Raw genomic sequence first — 17,665 nt, forward strand, 5'->3', positions numbered from 1 at the left:
TAAAAATGAAATCGATTTCTGAATATTAATTTCTATCCTGTGACGTCACTGAATTCATTTGTCAGTTCTAATAGTTTTTTGGTGGAATCTTTATGGTTCTCTCTCTATATATAGAATTATGTCATCTACAAATAATGACTATTTTCCTTCTTCCTTCCCAATTTGGATGCCTTTTATTTCTTTTTCTTGCCTGATTGTTGTAGCTAGGTCTTCCAGTACTATGTTGAATAAAAATGTTGAAAGTGGACATCCTTATCTTGTTCCTAATCTTAAGGAAAACACTTTTAGCTTTTCCTTTTTGAGTATCATAGTAGCTGTGGATCTGCATATAAGGCCCTTACTATGTTAAGGTATGTTCCCTCTATTCCCACTTTGCTGAGAACTTTTATCATAAATGAATGCTGGCTGCACTTTGCCAAATGCTTTTCTGCACCTATGGATATGATCATATGATTTTTAACTTTCATTTTGTTTATGTGGTATATCTCACGTTAATTGATCTGGGGATATTGAACCAACCTTGCATCCCAGGAATAAATCCCATTTGACTGTGGTGTATGATCTTTTTAATGTATTGCTGAATTTGGTTTGCTAATATTTTGTAGAGGATTTTTGCATCTATGTTCATCAGGGATATTGGCCTATAATTTTTCTTTCTGTCTGTCTTTCTTTCTTTCTCCCTTCCTTCCTTCCTTCATTCCTTCCTTCCTTCCTTTTTCTTTCTTTCTTCTTTCTTTCTTTCTTTCTTTCTTTCTTTCTTTCTTTCTTTCTTTCTTTCTTTCTTTCTTTATGTCTTTGTGTGGTTTTTGAATCAGGGTAAGGGTGGCCTCATAAGAGGAGATGTCCCTCCTCTTGAATTGTTTGGAATAGTTTGAGAAAGAAAGGTGGTAATTCATCTTTGAATGTTTGGTAAAATTCACTCATAAAGCCATCTGGTCCAGGACTTTTGTTTATGGGGAGTTTTTTGATTACTGATTCAATTTTTGTTAGTAGTTATCAGTCCGTTATATTTTCTGTTTCTTCTTGACTAAGTCTTGGAAGAGTGTATGTTTCTAGGAATTTATCCATTTCTTGCATTTTGTCCAATTTGTTGGCTATAGTTGTTTTGTAGTATTTTCTTATAATCCTTTGTATTTCTGTAGTGTTGGTTGTCACTTCTCTTTCATTTCTTTCTTTATTTATTTGAGTCCTCTCTTTTTTTCTTGATGAGTCTGATTCAAGGTTTATCAATTTTGTGTATCTTTTCAAAGAACCAGGTCTTGGTTTCATTGATCTTTTGTATTTTTTTTAAAGACTCTATTTCATTTATTTCTGCTCTGACCTCTGTTATTTCACTTTAGGCTTTGTTTGTTGTTCTTTTTCTAGTTCATTTAGAAAATAAAGTTAGATTGTTTAATTTGCAAGTTTTTCTTGTTTCTTGCAGTAGGCCTGTATTGCTGTGAATTTTCTTGTTAGAACTGCTTTGGCTGTGTCCCATAGATTTGGAGTCATTGTGTTTTCATTTTCATTTGTATCAAGGTATTTTTGTATTTCTTCCTTGATCCTGCTGTTAACCCATTCATTGCATATTATTTAGCCTCCATGTGTTTGAGTGTTGATCAGGTTGTTTCTTGTAATTGATTTCTAGCTTCATACCATTGTGGTCAGAAAAGATGTTTGATATTATTTCAGTCTTCTTAAATTTATTGAAACAATCTCTTTTTTGTGGCACCTCAGAGGCCCTTAGCTGCTTCAAGATGAAGCTGAACATCTCTTTCCCAGCCACTGGCTGCCAGAACTCATTGAAGTGGACGATGAACGCAAACTTCGTATGTTTTATGAGAAGCGTATGGCCACAGAAGTTACTGCTGATGCTCTGGGTGAAGAGTGGAAGGGTTATGTGGTTCGAATCAGTGGTGGAAATGACAAACAAGGTTTCCCCATGAAGCAGGGTGTCTTGACCCATGGCTGTGTCCGCCTGTTCCTGAGTAAGGGGCATTCCTGTTATAGACCAAGGAGGACTGGAGACAGAAAGCACAAATCTGTTCGGGGTTGCATTGTGGATGCCAATCTGAGTGTTCTCAACTTGGTCATTGTAGAAAAAGGGGAAAAAGATATTCCTGGTCTCACTGATACTACTGTGCCTCGTCGCCTGGGGCCCAAAAGAGCTAGCAGAATCCGCAAACTTTTCAATCTCTCTAAAGAAGATGATGTCCACCAGTATGTTGTGAGAAAGTCCCTAAACAAAGAAGGTAAGAAACCTAGGACCAAACCACCCAAGATTCAGCGTCTTGTCACTCCACGCGTCCTACAACACAAATGTCGGCGTATTGCTCTGAAGAAACAGCGTAGTAAAAAGAATAAGGAAGAGGCTGCAGAATATGCTAAACATTTGGCTAAGAGAATGAAGGAGGCCAAAGAAAAACGCCAGGAACAGATTGCCAAGAGATGCAGGCTGTCCTCTCTGAGAGCTTCTACCTCTAAGTCTGAGTCCAGTAAAAAATGAGACTTTCTAAGAGTAACAAATAAATTTAAGATCAGACATAAAAAAAAAATTTATTGAAACATGTTTTGTGGCCTAACATGTGGCCTGTTTTGGAAAATGTTCCATGTGTGCTTGAAAAGAATGTATATTCTGCTGTTTGGGTGTGAAATGCTCTAAAAATAACAAGTAAATCCATGTAATATAATGTATCATGTAAGGGGGCTGTTTCCTTGTTGATTTTCTGCCTGGATGATCTATCCATTGATGTCAATGGGTATTAAGTTCCCTACAATTACCGTAGTACTGTCAATCTCTATGTCCACCCATATTCACTTTATATATTTAGGTGCTCCTATGTTGTGTGTGCAAATGTTTACAAGGGTTATATCCTCTTTTTGGATCAATTCCTTTATCATTATGAAATGTCCTTTGCCTCTTGTTATAGCCTTTATTTTAAGGTCTATTTTGTCTGATATAAATATTGCTATGCCAGTTTTGTTTTGTTTCAATTTGTGTGAAATATCTTTTTCAATCCCTTTACTTTCTGTCTGTGTTGGTCTTTTGATCTGAAGTGGGTCTCTTGTAAGCAGCATATATAAAGGTCTTGTTTTCTTATCCATTCAGCCAGCCTATGTCTTTTGATTGGAGCATTTAATCCATTTACATTAAAGTGATTATTGATAGGTATGTAATTGTTGCCATGTTATCATTCATATTTTTTCTTTCTTCTTTTTTTAAAGAAATCTCTTTAACCTTTTTTTGTAATACTGGCTTAGTGATGATGAACTTCTTTAGGTTTTTCTTGTCTGAGAAGATCTTTATTGTTCCTTTGATTCTTAATGAAAGCCTTGCTGGGTAGATTAATGTTGGTTGTAGGTCCTTGGTTTCCATTGCTTTGAATAGTTTTGGCCAATCTCTTCTGGCCTGCAAAGTTTCTGTTGAAAATCAGCTGACAGTCTTATGGGAGTGTTATAACTCCCAATCAGTACATAACTAACTGATTTTCTCTTGCTGCTTTTAAGATTCTCTCTTTGGTCTTTAGCATTTTAAATTTTATTTATGACGTGTCTTGGTGTGGGACTCTTTGTGTTCATCTTGTTTGGGACTCTCTGTGCTTCCTGGACTCATATGTCTATTGGCTTCGCCAGGTTAGGGAAATTTTCAGTCATTATTTCTTCAAGTAGGTTTTCAATCCCTTGCTCTCTCTCTTCTTCTGATACCCTTATTATGTGAAAATTGGTACACTTGATATTGTTGCAAATGTCCCTTACAGTATTCTCATTTTAAAGATTCTATTATTTGTTTGCTGTTCAGATTGGATGTTTTCTGCTACCTTGTCATCCAAATTGCTGAATCAATACTCTGCTTAATCTATTCTGCTGTTGATCTCTTCTAGTGTATTCTTCATTTTAGTTATTGTATTCTTTATTTCTGACTTGCTCTCTTTTTGGTTTCTGTGTCCTATTTTACATTTACTCTCTCTTGGTTGATGTTCTCACTGAGATTATCTGTTCCCATAAGTTCATTGAGCATCCTTATAACCAGTGTTTTGAACTCTGTACCTGGAAGATTGCTTGACCCCATTTTGTTTAGGTCTTTTTCTGCAGTTTTCTCCTGTTCTTTCATTTGAGTCATGTGTCTTTGTCTCCTCATTTTGGCTGTCTCTCTGCATTTGTTTCTGTGTATTGGGTAGAACTGCTATGTCTCCCTGTCTTGGCAGAATGTCCTTATGTAGTAGCCATCCTGTGGGGCCCAGTAGTCTTATTTGTTGCCTGAGCCAAGTGCTCCAGGAGTGTCCCTTGCATGCATGGGTTGTGTGTGCTCTCCTGTTGTAGTTGAGCCTTAATTGCTGTTGACATGTCAGTGGGTATGGACGATCCTTAGGCTGACTGGTTGTGCAAATTGGCCACAGCCACAGTGATGAGCTGCTCTGTGGGAGCTGACCCCATGGACCAGGATTTGCCCCAGCAGGGCACTGGTGCCTACTGAGACCACCTTTTGGGTGTGCCATTTGTGGAGTTAATTGGGTGGTTCTCTATTGTGGTCTCAAGCCAGCCACTGGGTGTGTTTGTTCTGGGGCCTTTTAGGGAGGGCTCTGGAGCATGCCAAGGTGCTGCCTTTGCCTGACCTGAGGCCACCTGGTAAGAGGTACAAAATGATCTACAGTTGGTAGCTGCTTGTGCTGGGACCAGAGGCACATGGGAAAGAGTACTTTGTGAACCAAGGCCAGCTCTCACCAGTGCTAGGCCTAGCACCACTCAGCAAGAGACATAGGGCACATAGAGGCCAGCAGCCACATGCCTGGGGCTTACAGAGCTTGGAGAATTTTAATAAAGTCTGTAGCTCAGGCAGAGACTGGCTGCCCATGAGGCACAACCACTGAAAGAGCCTTGGGTGGTTTGATAGGTAAGTGGGATGAGGTTTCAGAGAGTCACCAGGGTGGGGCAAGCAGTGTTCACCAGATTAATGCAGATTCAGATTTTGTACCTGCTTGTGCCTACAGGCTGTGTGGGAGGAAGGCTAAATACAGAACAATATACTTTTAGTCTTTGTCCTGAAGCCACACAATTAAATTTCTTCCCATATGTCTCTAGTGCAGTTTGAGCTGCTGTCCTTAGTTGGAGCTTAGGGTGTTTGTGAGGGAGTGAGTCTGTTTGCAGGCCCTTTAAGAGGATGCCTGAGCTTCCAGCAGCCCTTTGTCTCACTAGATGGAATCACCACTGAAGGAATTCTAGTGTTCAATCATTCCTAAATTCCCATGATAATGTTGCTTGCTCAGAATGAATACTGGTTCTGGATCAATTCTATTAGACCATGCCGAATTGCACTTCTTTCTGATTTAAATTGACACATTTATCATACACAGATTTCCCACATGTACTTGGGCCCAATTCTGAGTGCTTTATCTACTGGTGTGTCTGCACAAACATGAATTGTCAAGTCTGTATGGCCTGTTGTAATAGCAGAACCTTTATGGGATTTTTGAATATCTGCTGGATTCGTTCCCACCACATTACTGGCCTTCATATTTAGTTTTATTCCTGGGTTTTCTCACTTGTGTTTTGATATAAACTTTGAAATCAATTTATCTAGATCCAGAAAAAAAAACAACAACCACACATTTTGACTCGATCTGTTTGAGAATATAAGCTTTCTTATCATTTATTGAAATCTTTTCTTCCATGAGTATTTTAAAGATTTCCTCATATCGATTTTTACATTTCTTGTTAAGGCCATGGGTATCTTATCTTTTTTGTTGCTGTTATAATTGGTGTCTTCTCTTCCATTATATATCTTCTAACTGGAATATAGACTGATTTTGTTATGTTTTATCTAGTGACTGTACTGAATTTTCTTACTGTTTGTGGTAGTTCCACATTTTTCTCTTGTGGGTTCTGGATAAGCTCCAAATGTTTTTTACAACAGGAGAGAGTTTGAATGGCTCCTGTCCACTTCCCTGGATCATTCTCTTGTGTGGCTGTGATAGCTAATCTTCTGTGGAAAGGAGCAGGACATAAAGGGGCAGCCTTCCAGTGACCAGAACTTTAGCAGAAATGCACTCAGTGTTACCCACTAAGAAACGCTAGCTTTTAGAATAAGGTATTATGTATATCTTATTACCCATTGACTCCTATCTTTTTTAAAAATTGGAAATGGGTGTTGAAATTGTTAAAAGACTTTTCATTAATATTATTCTCCTTAGCAAAGCAAAGATATGGTGAATTATATCTATGGGTTTCCTAATATTTAATAATCCTTGCATTACCAGAACGAATCCTACTTGATTACAAGGTACTATTTAAAAAAAATTAGTTGGATTCTATTTGCTAATCTCTCATTAGGTTTTTTTTTTCTTGTGCAATAGTTGTACTTTTTACCCCTCAAAGTGACAACTCCCCTCCCCCAACTGCCGCCCCATGTTCTCTCCCAATATCATACATATCTATTACAATTCCCTTGACTCCACTCCCACAGTATACTCCACGTCCCGTGACTATATATATATATATATATATATATATATATATATATATATATTCACTTATAGCTGGCATACAATATTATACAACATCAGCTTCAGGTCTACAGTGCAGTGATCAAGCTCATTAGGGTTTTTGAATTCATAAGTTGGATTATCACAATCTTCTCTTTCTGTGAGATTAGATTTATGTCCTCATATACATGTGCTGCTAGGGAGCATTGGGACACTGTCCTCCCCTGTTCATGTCTGGAACAGTGTGGGCAGCACTGGGATAACCCTGTAGTGGAAGGTTTGGTGTGGTTCCCAAGGAAACCATCTCAGCCAAGGCTTTTACTGGGAGGGGGGAAGTTCTTAAATTTTTCCATTTCTTCCATGGAATTTGATCTATCGCTACTGGGGTTTTTTAGTTTTGGTAAATTATGTTTTCCCTAAAATGTGGTACTTTTCATCTAAGCTTATTTATATACGGTTATAATATTTCTTATGATTTCTTAAGTTTTCTATGTTAAATGGGTATTTCCCCCTTGTTATTTCTTGTTTTGTGTATTTTGGGTATCATTTTATATCTTGATTAAGTTAGTGATTTCTTTTTTCCAAGCCAGATTTTTAAAATGTTAGTTTGAGTGTTTTTCTGGTGTTTGGCTCATTGATTTCTGCTTTTTTTTCTTTAGTTCCTTCCATGTTTCTACTTTCAATTTATGTTTCCAATTTCTGAATTGGAGTTTTAAGTACTTAATAACTCTGTGATATCGATAATTCTAAGTATTTAAAACAGCACCTTTCCCTCAGGCCTGAAATCTAGACCCAGACATGTGTTTGTGTGGTCGTCCTTTCTAGAAATGTTACGTTTGAACTTCTCCTCTCATCCTGCTGTCTGTCATCTTGACAAGGCCACTCTGTGTGCATGAGGGAGCCTGCATTCCAGGTGGAAAGATGGACTCAGGACTTCCAGGATGCTCGGTTTGTAAAATTTTAATATCTTAACCAATCTCAGGTGCCAGAGCACTCAGCCAGGACACCCGCTCTCCCCAGGCACCCTGCCCTTCTGTGGTGAGACTGGCTTTGCCTCCCTGGGTGTGGCCCTGGCTCAGCCCCTTCCTGATCCTGCATTGGCCCAGCTGGTGGCCCTCACCTCACTCAGGTGCCCAGAGACCTGAGGGGCTGAGCTGGGCAGGGACAGAGGCATGCAGTATAAGGAAGCTGGGGGTGGGGGCCTTGCCTTCACAGCATTGGCAGGACAGCCAGCATGGTCACTAGGACACTGACAGCGGCTCCCAAAGAGGAGGAGAGGGCAGGCAGTGGTTGAGGAGGTGGGGGTGTGTGTTCTATGTGATGACGGATCCATGTTGAGAAATAGGAGACTCGGGCATAAACTGCAGGATACATAGGGAACGCACAACCACGGCCCCAGCTCACTATTCCAATTTGCACCCAGACGCGGTTGAATTCACAAACGAGTGGGCCCCCAGAGTCACCCTGGAAGAAAAGAGGAATTGCCTGTGAACCAGGAGACTGGGGCCCACTACTGCCTCCTGCACAAGGGTGGCCCAGCACCCACCCTGCAGGGCTGGGCCCAGAGCCACTTCACTCCGCAGTTCCACTTTGCTAGTGCCAGGCCCTGCTTCAGGAAAGCAGGGAATGTGCCACAGGGCGACAGTCAGCAGGCACAGCCTCCAAGCAGGCACAGAGCCTTGGGCTGCCCCAGCCAGCTCTGGGGTCCACGTGGCACTGGGCACTGACTGAGGCCTGTGTCCTATCTGCACATAAGCTACCCTGAGGTCTCCTGCCCAGCCTATGGTGATGTGCTCCCAACCCCCTCAGGGGCCAGGCCTTGTGGGACCACCCACCCACTCAGAAGTGCCCCTGGTGGCTCAAAGCAGTTGAACACATGAAAGCCACAGACTTGGTCCACCGTCCCCGTGGTGGGACACACCTCACATGGAGTCTTCCCATTCCTGAGGTCCCCGGCACACATCATGTCTGGCAGAAGGTACGATGTGTGTCCATACAGCAGCTGGCATAGACGCAACGGGATCAGAGGTAGCTGCGCCTCCTGCAGGTGGTTTGAGGCACCTGTCAGAAAGAAGTGCAAGCTCTGTGCGAGGTCCTCCCAAGCCTGTCCCCAGAACACATCCAGAGGCTTCTTTTGCTCCTGCCCTCTGGTGGCCCCACTCTCTGCACTGGGAGTCAGGCTTTGGCCAGTGAAGTGTGACTATAAACACATGAAACTTTCTAAGAGATACAGAAGAGCCAGGACCCAGTTGAGCCCATTTCCTTCCCACTGCTGCAGCTTGAGTGCAAACAGCTCCAACAGCTCAATGCCTGTGTGACTGTGGGGCTGACAACGTGTGTACAAGCAAGGAACCTCCGAGTTTTGCGGGTGTCACTCCTGTGTCCTCTCTGTGCCATGGGATATAGTAATTGGTCCCAGAAACCTTGATTTTTCCTGACCAATGTGTGAGTGGGTCCCATGGCTCTACCCCAGCCTGACCGGAAGGAGCCATTCTTACAGGCTGAAGACCTTCTGACCAGGGCTGAAGGGGGGCTGTATTTGGGGAATTCGTTTTGGAGCTGATGCATATGTACCTTGAGGGGAAGAGGAGGGTTCTCCAGAGAGAAAGAGCCCCAGAGGGCACACAGGGGACTGGGTACCCACAGTCTGCTGCTGGACCCTGAGCCAGGTCTGCAGAAGGTACAATTCTACAGAGAGGGCAGAGAGTGGCCAGGTTGGACTTCACAGTGCCCAGAGCTCATATGGGGCTGAGAGGCTGAGTTCCAACCAGTCAACAGTGGAGTCTTATGGGATACCAAGGACATTGGGGAAGACAGCATAGAGATGAGGGGAAATATCCCTGTCATGCTCATATGGACACTGAGGCCACACAAAACCAGGCAGACAGAGGACCACAGTGATGAGCCTGGCACAAGCTGTCTCACCTTTGACAGGGCACAAAGGAAGAGGTACAACACAGAGGTGGGTGGGAAGAAGTCAACTGTAATTTCAATTAGTTTTTCAATGCTGGCAGCATGTCAGCTCAGGATAATAGGAAACCAGAAGAGAGAGGTTGGCACTCATGGGTAGGTCTTTCCTCGGGTCTCCACTGGGAGCTTATGAGGAATACTGGGGACAGGGCAGTGACCAGAGAGAAGGCCCCTCAGTGCTGGTGTTCAGGAGATGGCCAGCTGCCATTGGAGACCCAGAAAACAGCCTGCTTCCCTTCTTGCATGGAGTAGAAGCCTTCCATCAGTGGTGGTGGTGGTGGTGGTGGTGGTGGGAGGGGCACCGTATACTCCTGCCCCCACGGCCTGGCACAGGTGCATTACTCTGCAGGAAGGGCAGAAACAAGGTCTGAAACAAGGTGTCCCTGAAAACTCTGGGTCCAAGAACTACATGGGTAAAACCAGGTGTCTGCCTGGTCTACCTGCTACTGCAGACACAGGGGTTTGCTACCATGAGGGCAAGAAGATAGAACAATTATAAACATTTACTCACATAATGACACACTATTAAAAGACATGAAGCAAAACCCCACAAACTGAAGGGAGAAATAGAAAGTTCTACAATAATGGTTGGAGACCTCAATATCCCACTCTCAATAATAGAAAGAACAACCAGACAGAAGATAAGTAAAGATACAGAGGACTTGAACATCACTATAAACCAGCTAGATATAACAGACATATACGGAACACTTCACCCAACAACTACAGCATATACGTTATGTCAAGTGCACACTTGGCATTTTCCAGGCTAGACCATGTTAGGCCACAAATTAAGGTTCTATAGATTTTAAAAGGACAAAAGCTTCATAACATTGCACATGGCAATGATTTCTTGATTATGACACCAAAACTACAGGCAACAAAAGAAAAACAGGCAAATTAGACTTCATGAACAATTTAAAATGTTGTATATGAAAAGACACTATTTACTAGAGTGAAAAGGCAACCCAAAGAATTGGAAGAAATCTTTGCAAATCATACACCTGATAAGGGATTAATACCCCAAATATATAAAGAACTCCTAAAATTCAACAATGAAACAACGAACTTGATTTAAAAATGGGCAAAGGACTTTCGTCCATTTATTCAAAGAAGACATATGAATGACCAATAAGCACATGAAAAGATGCTCAATATCACCAATCATTTGGGAGAAGCAAATTAATACTATAAGATAGCACCTCACACCCATTAGGATGGCTACTATCAAAAAACAGAAAACAACAAGTGTTGGCGAGGATGTGGAGAAATTGAAATCCTTGTGCACTGTTGGTGGGAATGTAAAAGGGTACAGCCGCTGTGGAAAACAGTATGGAGTTTCCTCAAAAAAATTAAAAATAGAATTACCATTTGACTCAGCAATTCCTTTTCCTGATATCTACCCCAAAGATTTGAAAGCAGGGTCTTGAAGAGACATTTGTACACCCATGTTCATAGCAGCATTATTCATAATAGCTAAAAGATGGAAGTAAACCAAGTGTCCACTGACCAGTAAATGGATTACCAAAGTAGGGAATACACATACAATGAATTATTATTCAGCTTTCCAAAGAAGGAAGTTCTGCAATATGCTATAAGGATGAGCCTTGAGGACCTTGTGCTAAGTGCAATAAGCCAGTCACAGAAGGACAAATACTGAATGATTCCACTTATATGAGATACTCAGTCATAATCATAGAGACAGAAAGTGTAATGGTGAGTGGTTGCCAGGTGTTGATAGGAGGGGGAAATGGGGATTTATTGTTTAATGGGTATAGTGTTTCAGATTTTACAAGATTAAAAGAACTTTAATGATTGTTGGTGGTGACAGTTGCACACTGATGTGAATGTACTTAATACCACTGAACTGGACATTTAAAATGGTTACGATGGCAAATTTTATGTTATTTGTATTTTAACACAATAAAAAAAGAAAAAAAAATTGTGGTGAGAAGCTCCCTCAAATGAGGAGACCCAGAGGGTCAGGATGGGACAGGACCACGGAGTAAATACAAGCTAATGTCACTGTCCAATCTCCCTAAGAGCTGTATACATGGGAATGCACCAAATTATTACAAACAAACAGAAAAGAAGACCATACATGAACCAGAGATGAACCATACATGAACCGGAGAATTTTTTGAACTAAGAATTAGAATGAATCCAACTTTGTCCCTAAGGGCCAAAGAAAGAGACAAAGAACAGGCACGTGGAATGATGCTGATGTCTGAGGAGGGAGAGAGGGCCGGGTCACTGGAATGAGAGCCCCTTGGAGGGTGGGGATGATCCGGGCCTGCAGAGATGGTGGATGTGTATCTCCCCACCTACCACACACACCCCTCCTGCAGACACTGGGGTGCAGATAGTTGTAAGATTAAACTTGCTGGGAGGTGAGTGGTCCTGGTTTCAGGGTGACCTGAATTTGGGCTTTGGGTCAATCATTTCTTGGATGTGGTTGAACATGAGACTATTGAAAACTATTTTCAAGGACTGAAGGTTTAAAGCAACAATAATGGCAATATAATGTGCAGAAGTAAAACAGAGAACAATAGCATAAGGAGTTGAAGGGGGGAAAAGAGTTATACTGTGTTAAGTGTTTACATAATCTGTTAAATAGTAAACGAATTCAGAGGACACGAACTATATTCATGGATCCAGTTCTCTATGGTTTCCTGCATCTAAGCCCTTTGCCACGTGTCTCTGTAGTCATTCCCATCAGGAGGTGTGATGCATTTTCCCAATCCTCATATCTGAGTTATGCCACATGACATGCTTTGTCAGTGGGATGGATTTGAGGAGACGTGTTGTGGGCAGAGGCTTGGGAAAGCATTGTGTCTCTCCACCACTGCCTGTGGACATGCTCCAGCAAGCTGCTGGGGAGTGAAAGATGTGAGGATAAGGGTCTAGCACTCCAGCTCAGTCTATCACAGGCTGCTCACAACCACGTGAGCTCAATGAAGGCATATCACCATATACACCAGGGTTTTATAGTTTGTTGTAATGCAGTGTTATTGTGGCAATAGATAAATGACAGAAATCAGTATCTAGAAACTGGAGGTTTCCATAAAAATAACAAGAATGTGGCATTGTTTTTGGGACCTGCTGGATGGAAAAAGTTTCCTAAAATATAATCTAGAAAAATGAAAAGAAAATGGAAAGAAGGAGGTTGGGAAAATGGAAGCCTGTGCTGTGAAGTGGCAAAACTGTTGCCAGTGGTAATTTGGAAGGTAAAAAATGTACTTAATGAACTCGAGAAACTTGGCAAGATAATTTCCAGTCAGAATTATGAAAGTCAAGTGGTTGCTTCTGGTTGAATATAAAGTACTACAAAAAAGATGAACGATTCTGAGCTCTGCCAATTCTCGAGCAGAGGCTAGTCAGAGGGAGTCAGGAACCAGGCTGTGCAGGCTGAACCATCTCTATAGCAGTTACTCAACTCTGCCACAGGAGTAAGAGAGCAGCCCCAGACAATATGCACATAGATGGGCGTGCTTGTGTTCAAACCAAACTGTATTTATGGATGTGGAACTTCGAGGTTTAAATAAGTTTCATGTTTCATGAAATCTTCTTTTGGTTTTCTGTCAACTGTTTAAAAATGCATAAATCATTGCAAGCTTGCTAGCAACACAGAAAGCAGTGGGCAGGACTTAGCCCATGTGCTGTAGTTCGCTGATCCATGTGAGAGAGAGGCTGAGTCCTCTGGATTGGAAATGAAACTGCTTGGTCTCAGTCAGGGGCATGGCTCTCAGTGCCTTTGTTGAAACCTTGAAAGAATTAAGATGGTCCCTAGTAGATACTCCCTGATAGACAAAAGGGCCTCTAGAAATCCTAAGAAGGAGGTCCCATAGCATCCTAGCTTCCCAGAGAGACAGCGACTAAATTTAGAGATGCAGATGTCAAAAAGAACTGGGGGCGGCTGTGGCATGGGAAGCTCAGAAAGTCACTTAAAGACTTGTAAAGTGTTGCCTTCTGGACTAAAAGGTAGCGAGATGTTCAAAATGTCGAAAGGTCTCCAGGCCCCCAGGAGAGGCTTGGAAAGTTCCTCAATGCGGTATTTTTTAAGGCTCTTTTAAGAAGTAGTCAAGAAGGATGTCTTAGAGAATAGTGCCAAGAGCCATGGAAAACAGTGAGTCATTCAAAATCTTGGCAGGTTTATTGTAGAAACTGGGGAGCTGATTCTAAAATTCGTGTGGAAATGCAAAGGACCCCAAATGCCCATGATGATCCTAAAGAAGAGAAACAGCTGTGGAGAACGAGTTCCACCAGACTTATTATACAGCGACACTACTGCAACAATGCAGAGACCCCAGTGGCAGAACAGGAGACCCACATGACACAATGTTTGACAAAGGTGTTAATACAATTCAGTGGGGAAAGGAGGTCTTGATGAATGGTGTTGGAGCGAGTGGATGACCTTACAAGAGGCAAATCTTCATAAACACAACAAAAAAGGCCTTATGTATATAAGGAAGAACATGATAAATTGGACTTTGTCAAAATTAAAAACTTTTTCGAACTAAAGGACATATCAAGAAATTTTAAAAAGCCACAGTCTAGCAGAGAATATTTGCATAACTATCAAAGTATGTGTATCCAGAATATATAATGAATTCCTATAAATCATAAAATGTCAAGAAGCTATCACTACACAATGGTCAGCATAGCTGAAGTGAAAAAGACTAACACTGTCAAGCGTTGGCCAGGGTGTGGGGCAACTAATGGTCTCCTACACTGCCAGTGGGGATATAAAGTACATAGTCAAGTGATAAAACATTGGCAGTTTCTAAGAAAACTAAATTTACCCCCACCCTATAACCGACATGTTTTAGTTCCAAGTATATCCCCAAGATAAACAAGCATGTGTGTTCACCAAAAGACTTGTACCACAATATTTATTGCAGACTTATTCATATGACCTAAATACTGGAGACAATGCTGATGTCCACCTACAGGAATATGGATAGGAGACATTTTGCTATGTTCATACATTGGAACACTACATGACAGAAAAGCAAGATGAACAACATGGATGACTCTCAAAAACAGTGGGGTGAGGGAAAGAAGACAGACACAAAGGAATCCATGCTGTATAATTTCATAAAGAATCCACTGCCAAATTTAAAATCATGAAGATTTACCCCTCTGTTTTCTGCTAAGAGTTTTATGATTTTAACTCTTATATTTAGGCTGTTGATCCATTTAAATTTTTGTATATGGTGTGAGGTAGGAGTTAACTTCATTCTTGTGCATGTGAATACATGCATACGGTTGTCCAACCATTTGTTAAACTATTCTTTCCCCAGTGAATGGACTTGGCCCCCTTGTCAAAAATCAGTTGGCCATAGATGTATGGGTTTATTTCTAGACTTCCAATTCTATTCCATTGGTCTATTATGTCTGTCCTTATGCCAGTGCCACATTGTTTTCATTATTGTAGCTTTGTAGTAAATTTTGAGATGAGGAAGTGTGAGAACTACAACTTTGGTCTTCTTTTTCAAGATTATTTTGTCTATTCAGGGCCCCTTCCAATTCCATATGATTTTGAGGATCAGCTTTTTCATTTCTGTAAAACTTTGGAATTTTGGTAAAGATTGCATTAAATATGTAGATCACTTTTGGTAGTGTTGGCACCTTAACAATAAGTCTTCCAATCCAGGAATGAGCTGTCTTTACATTTATTTACATCTTTTAAAACTCCTTTCAGCAATGTTTTGTAGTTTTCAGTATACAAGTCTTTTTTACCTCCTTGGATAAATTTATTCATAGGTAATTTTTCTTTTGAATTATATGGAATTGTTTTCTCAATTGTTCATTAAGATGTATAGAAACACAACTTATTTTTGTGTGTGTTAATCTTGTGCTCTGCAACTTTGCTGAATTCATTATTGTCTGTAGTTTTTTTTTTTCTTTAAAGATTTTATTGGGGAATTGGGGGAGGAGAACAGCGCTGGGGAATCAGGGGAAGGGAAACAGACAAGTTGCTGTCCTTTTGTTCTTCAGTCTAATTGTGGAGGACGTTGCTTCACTGGCTCCTGTTGGTATTATCATTGCGTTCTTCCCCTGGTGAGGCAGTCGCTCGTTGGACACTGGACGGCTGCTCACGCTGGCTGCCAGCCACTCACAGTAGCTCAGTGGAGCCCACTGTGGCCCCACTGCAGCCATTGCCATCGCCGTTGCTGGTGACTCACAGGAGCCCAGCTCAAGGTCAAGCTGTTGCTCACTATCTTAGCTGTAGAGGGTGCAGCGTCACTGGCCAGCATGTGGTATCCGAACCAGGTCCCTGCTGCTCAGAACTGGCGCTCCCAAGCCAACTCTTAACCAATGGGCAACTCGGCCGGCCCTGTAGTTTTTGTTTTATGATTCATTGGGGTTTTATATATGTAGGATCCTGTCATCTGTGAAGAGAGAGAGTTCTACTTCATTGTCAATCTGGAAGCCTTTTATTTCCTTTTCTTACCTAATTTGTCTGTCTAGAGTCTGGTACAATACTAGTGGCAAAATTGGGCATCTTATCTTTCAGTCTTTCTCCACTGAGTATGATGTTAGCTGTGGGTTTTCCACGATGCACTTAATCATGTTGAGGAAGTACTTCTCTATTCCTAGTTTTCTAAGTGTTCTTTTTTTTTTAATCATGAGAGGATGTTCGATCCTGTGAAATACTTCCTATGCATCATTTGAGATGATCATGTGAGTTTTTTCCCCTTCATTCCTTTCATGTGGTATATTATTAATTTGTATATGTTGAATCTCCATTTTATCCCTGGATAAATCTCACTTTATTGTAGTGTGTAATCCTTTTAGTATGCTGTTGGATTCAGTTTCCTGTATTTTCTTCAGGATTTTTGCATTATATTCATGAGGGATAGTGGTCTGTGATTTTTTTTCTTCTGGTTTCTTTGTTCGACTTTGGTGTCAGTATAAGGTTGGTCCTGTACAATGAATTATGAAGTGCTTCCTCCTTTCCTATTTTGGGGAGCATTTGAGAAGAATTGTTGTTAATTTTTCTTTAAGTGTTTGATATTATTCTGTAGTAAGCCATCTGGTCCTGGACTTTTCTTGGTTGAGAGGTTTCTGAATACTGACTCAACCTTTTTATGTATTATAAATCTATTCATAATTTTAATATTTTCTTGAGTCAAATTTGGCAATTTGAGTGTGTCTGGGAATGTTTTCATTTCATGTAAATTATCTAATTTGTTGTCAGAATTATTTGTAGTATTTTCTTATATGCTTTTTTATTTCTGTAAGGTTGTTGTTCTGTTTCATTTCTGATTTTAGTTTTTAGTTATTTGTACCTTTTTATTTTGTTGTAGTTAGTCTAGCTAAAGATTTGATGATTCTGTTGGTCCTTTCAAGTAACTAACACTGTTTCATTGGCTCTACTTTTTTAAAATTTTGTATTTAATTTCTTTCTGCTCTAATCTATTATTTCCTTCCTCCTGCCAGCTTTGGGTTTACTTTGCTCTTCTCTTTACAGTTCCTTAAGTCAGAAAGTGAAGTTATTTATTTGAGGCTTTTCTTCTTCTTTTAAATCTAGGCATTTACAACTATAAATTTCACTCTGAGTACCATTTTCACTGAATTCCATAAGTTTTGGTAATGTGTTTTCATTCATCTCAAAATATTTTTTAATTTAATTTGTGATTTCTCCTTTGACCTATTGGTTGTTTAACAGTTGTAGCTTAGTTTTTGAAATTAAAAAAGTAAACCTAATTGAAAGAAGTATAATATGAGGAGTAAAGGAATTGGATTAACATGTGCATATAGCCAAATAAGCATGTCCTGTATAAAATCATTGTAAAATGACTAATCTTGGTTGTATAAAAACAACAAGATGGAATTCAAATGCTGGAAAACAATAGCATATTAAAAAAACACATAACATAAGAGATACATGTGTTTATATTTATAAATATATAGAGTAGGGTCCCTTTATTCCTTTGGGAAATGAGTATGTTCAGGTGTGCATGTTAAAAATTTAAGGGAGAAAATTAAAAATTGGACATTTAACTTGCTAAAGAGTACAGAGTAAAATAGTTAATATAATCAGTCTTTTGGGAATGAAGAAAGGCAGAAAAATATTTAAGAGACAGCAGTAGGGCCGGCCGAGTGGCGCGATGGTTAAGAACTCGCTTGGGATGCCAGAGGACCCCGGTTCGGATCCCACATATGAGGGCCAGTGACACTGCCCTCCACAGCTAAGATGCTGAACAACAGCTCAACCTGGAGCTGGGCTG

At 40.7% G+C, this 17,665-nt stretch overlaps 1 protein-coding gene and 1 pseudogene across 2 annotated transcripts in view; one reads left to right on the forward strand and one right to left on the reverse strand.

Annotated features, from left to right (window-relative positions):
* Positions 1 to 1,736: 1,736 nt before the first annotated feature.
* Positions 1,737 to 2,507, forward strand: LOC109392759 (40S ribosomal protein S6 pseudogene; annotated as a pseudogene).
* A 4,905-nt stretch (positions 2,508 to 7,412) lies between these two features.
* Positions 7,413 to 17,665, reverse strand: part of PRSS38 (serine protease 38) — a 127,828-nt gene continuing 117,575 nt past the window's right edge. For both annotated transcript variants that reach the window (XM_019661415.1, XM_019661414.1), the window contains exons 4-5: positions 8,380 to 8,519; positions 7,413 to 7,922 (exon numbers count right to left, since the gene is read on the reverse strand). In XM_019661415.1, coding sequence (XP_019516960.1) covers positions 7,668 to 7,922; positions 8,380 to 8,519 — 395 coding nt within the window. In that variant the 3' untranslated portion in view covers positions 7,413 to 7,667. The remainder of the gene's footprint in view (positions 7,923 to 8,379; positions 8,520 to 17,665) is intronic.

Source organism: Hipposideros armiger, unplaced genomic scaffold (assembly GCF_001890085.2).
Source record: "Hipposideros armiger isolate ML-2016 unplaced genomic scaffold, ASM189008v1 scaffold_347, whole genome shotgun sequence".
Lineage (NCBI taxonomy): Eukaryota > Metazoa > Chordata > Mammalia > Chiroptera > Hipposideridae > Hipposideros > Hipposideros armiger.